At 39.4% G+C, this 3188-nt stretch overlaps 1 protein-coding gene across 1 annotated transcript; it reads left to right on the top strand.

The window, feature by feature from the left end:
• The first annotated feature begins 667 nt into the window (after window positions 1–667).
• Window positions 668–2884, top strand: LOC110642883 (E3 ubiquitin-protein ligase WAV3). Its single transcript, XM_058145444.1, has 4 exons — window positions 668–887; window positions 1020–1573; window positions 1664–2004; window positions 2095–2884. The coding sequence occupies exons 1-4, from the start codon at window positions 842–844 to the stop codon at window positions 2696–2698; spliced, it is 1545 nt and encodes a 514-aa protein (XP_058001427.1). The 5' UTR covers window positions 668–841; the 3' UTR covers window positions 2699–2884.
• The last annotated feature ends 304 nt before the right edge of the window (window positions 2885–3188 follow it).

Raw genomic sequence — 3188 nt, forward strand, 5'->3', positions numbered from 1 at the left:
GAAGTAAAATTAAAATGTAACTTTCCAAAACACAGGAACTAAACTGGTAATTTTCGATCAAAATTTGGACTCTTTTTTTTGTCTAAAGTTGAAACACGCATATAGTAGTAATTAGGGATAAAATTTGACATCTTAATAAAATAATGATAATTTTATCAAGACTTCTCATTTTAATATGCATACATACTTTATAATCGATATGAGATTTCAAAAGATCAATCTCTAAATACACTTACTTGATATGCGAACTTCAATCAGAGTCATACCGGAGACATAGATAAATTCTCTTCTCTTAAACACATATACATAATGGTCAGGAACGAGACTCAAAATAAAACTATAGCAATTTTGTCTAGATTTTTAATTTTCTATAAATGCTACAATCGATATTAAATCTGATGGACCTTAAAATTTGGACTTGAACGTGCGGAGAAGTGAGAACAGAGCTTGTGACTCATCATTCCAGAACGCGTAGAAAGTAATGAGTTATGAATCCGTGATATAGAAATTTTCAGATCTGGACAAATTTCAAGGAAGATAAAAAAATATTAATTGTCAATTACAGTGGTTGAACAGAAAATCATTTAATTAAGTTATTGAAATAATAGAGGTTAATGCTATCTGCCACAACTATCAAGTATGATATCAATTCATTTATCCATATTGACCTGGAGAAAAAAAAAAAAAAATTCATGTCCATTACTCATAAATCAGGTATTTCCTTCTCGGCAAATATAAATGGAGGGGTTTTTGGGAGGCATGAGGTGTGAGTAAGCCAGTAAAAAAAAAAAAAAAAGGGAAATCCAGTTTATTGTGTGTATCGATCAGTTTTCTGGGCAAAATGGGCTTCAACGATGATGAGAAGATTGTTACCCCTCAAGACTCAGGTTGGTTTATGCCTCTTTTCTTCATCACTATATGCATTTTACGAGATATGATTCTTACCCAGTTCCTAGTTTGCTCCTTCTTAGCAAGAATACTTTGTTGAATGTGTTTGTGTTTGGGGTGGCATGTTGCAGGGTCAAAACCAACAGCAATCGTGCCTGGAAGAGTACAGCTGATAAGCATAAATAAAAATATGGTACCACTTGAAGAAAACAAACTCAGGGTGATGCTGGAGATCACTGGTGGAGATTCAAGCAATGACAGGCCCGGATTGGATCTTGTGGCGATATTAGATGTCAGCGGAAGCATGAAAGGAGAAAAGATAGCAAAAGTGAAAACTGCCATGCTATTTGTGATCAAGAAACTTAGCCCCATTGATCGTTTGTCTGTTGTAACATTCTCCAAAGATGCTGCAAGGTTGTGCCCATTGCGCCAGATAACTGAAAGTTCTCAAAGGGAACTTGAAAATCTGATCAATGGTTTAAATGCCGACGGTGCAACCAACATCACTGCTGGCCTTCAAACTGGCTTAAAAGTGCTTAATGACCGTAGACTTAGCGGTGGGCGTTCGGTTGGCATCATGCTTATGTCCGATGGTGAGCAGAACGCCGGTGGTGACGCTGCCCAGGTTTCGGTCGGCAATGTGCCTGTACACACATTCGGTTTTGGCATAAATCACGACCCAAGGGTACGTTGAAATAATACATGTAATTACATACTAAGCAAAGGTTGTTTGTATGACTTTCTAACTAGTTCATGTTTGTACTCGGTTTAATAGGTGCTCAAGGCTATCGCAGATAATAGCATTGAAGGAACGTTCTCAGAAGTTCAAAACACAGACAACTTGAGCATAGCCTTTTCCCAGTGTTTGGCCGGACTTCTCACCCGGGTTGTTGAGGACCTGAAGCTGACAGTCAAACGAATTGAAGACGAATCGACAATAGAGCAGGTAATTGCCGGAAGATATCCGCAATCTAGGGACGATTCTGCTGGCTCTGTAACTGTTACTTTTGGCGGTCTCTACGCCAAAGAGGTGCGCAAGGTCATAGTGGACCTTCTTCTTCCGGCTGTTGATCAGGAACGGGGCGCAGATGTTCTCGAAATTACTTACTTATATAGGTACTAAATCCCAGCATTTTACAGAAAATTATGTATAATTTCCTCATGAGGTCGATGAATGTCATGGAATATGTATACATACATGTGCAGCTTTCAGGGAAAACCGTTTGAGGCCAACCCTGCGATCCTCACTGTACGCCGCACCGGGAAAGCCGCAGATCAAGAAGAAAGGCCGGAGGTGAAGAATGAGGAGACCCGTCTCCTGACTGCAAGTATGATAAAAGAAGCAAGAGCTATGGCTGACAGCAATAAACTTGAAGATGCTCGGGACAAGCTCGTTGAAGCGCAGAACTCTCTGGAGGATGTGGATGATGAATCTAACCCATTGATTGAGATGCTGAGGTCCGAGCTGCAACAGCTCTTGAAATTGATGAAATCACAAGAAATCTACAATAAGCAAGGGCGTCCTTTTGCACTCTCCTCTGAGACTTCCCATGATCGCCAGCGTTTCGCTTCAAGAGGTGATGTGGAAAGCCTGCGACTATTTTCCACTCCTCGTATGGACAAATACCTTGAGCAAGCCAAGTCGTTTGACGAGGATCCCAGCAAGCCACTGCCCTCAGTGGATGATGATGTGAAGGAAGAACTGGCTGCCAATCCCCTTGCCCCCATCGCTGGTGCTCTTAGCTTCTACATTCAGTCGGCCATTCAGTCTCTCCAAGCCATTGAAAAGATAATCAATAGAGGCATTTGATCACTTGGTTATTTTTAATTTGTGCTTTGCTTTTACGTTTCAATAAGTTAAGAGGCCACTGTGTATCTTGCCTAGGCAAAGCCAGCGGTTCTCTATATGGTTTTTGGGTTGTGCAAGCTCATCGGTTTCCCCACAATTAAGCTTTGAGTACCTATAAAATAATGACAAATAATAAGTTTTATGAAAGCTCCTTTGTTTTAGCATAATTTATCTTCATGTTAGTGTGTAAATCGATGTCAGTATTATTACTATTGTTTTATATGTTGTTTAAATCATAAAAAAATATGATTAAACGAAAATATAAGGTAATCAGATTACTTCTAATATGGAAGTAAAAGATCAAATTTTGTTCTAACAGTAGGTTCGTTCGGAAATGGAGATAGCTAGTCTTTTCAATGGTTGGAGGAGCCATTCCAACTTAAATTTCTATCGAGTTCAAACTCAGTTCATTTGAGATGCTTCTTCACTAGCTGTATATGATGTTTGAGAA

The sequence above is a fragment of the Hevea brasiliensis genome, chromosome 1 (assembly GCF_030052815.1).
Source record: "Hevea brasiliensis isolate MT/VB/25A 57/8 chromosome 1, ASM3005281v1, whole genome shotgun sequence".
Taxonomy (NCBI): domain Eukaryota; kingdom Viridiplantae; phylum Streptophyta; class Magnoliopsida; order Malpighiales; family Euphorbiaceae; genus Hevea; species Hevea brasiliensis.

Excerpts from the sequence above, each read along its gene's own strand:
- LOC110642883 (XM_058145444.1), top strand. The coding sequence starts at position 842 with ATGGGCTTCAACGATGATGAGAAGATTGTTACCCCTCAAGACTCAG. Across the intron at positions 888-1,019 it reads TGTTACCCCTCAAGACTCAG|GGTCAAAACCAACAGCAATC; the intron begins GTTGGTTTATGC and ends GGCATGTTGCAG. Across the intron at positions 1,574-1,663 it reads GCATAAATCACGACCCAAGG|GTGCTCAAGGCTATCGCAGA; the intron begins GTACGTTGAAAT and ends TCGGTTTAATAG.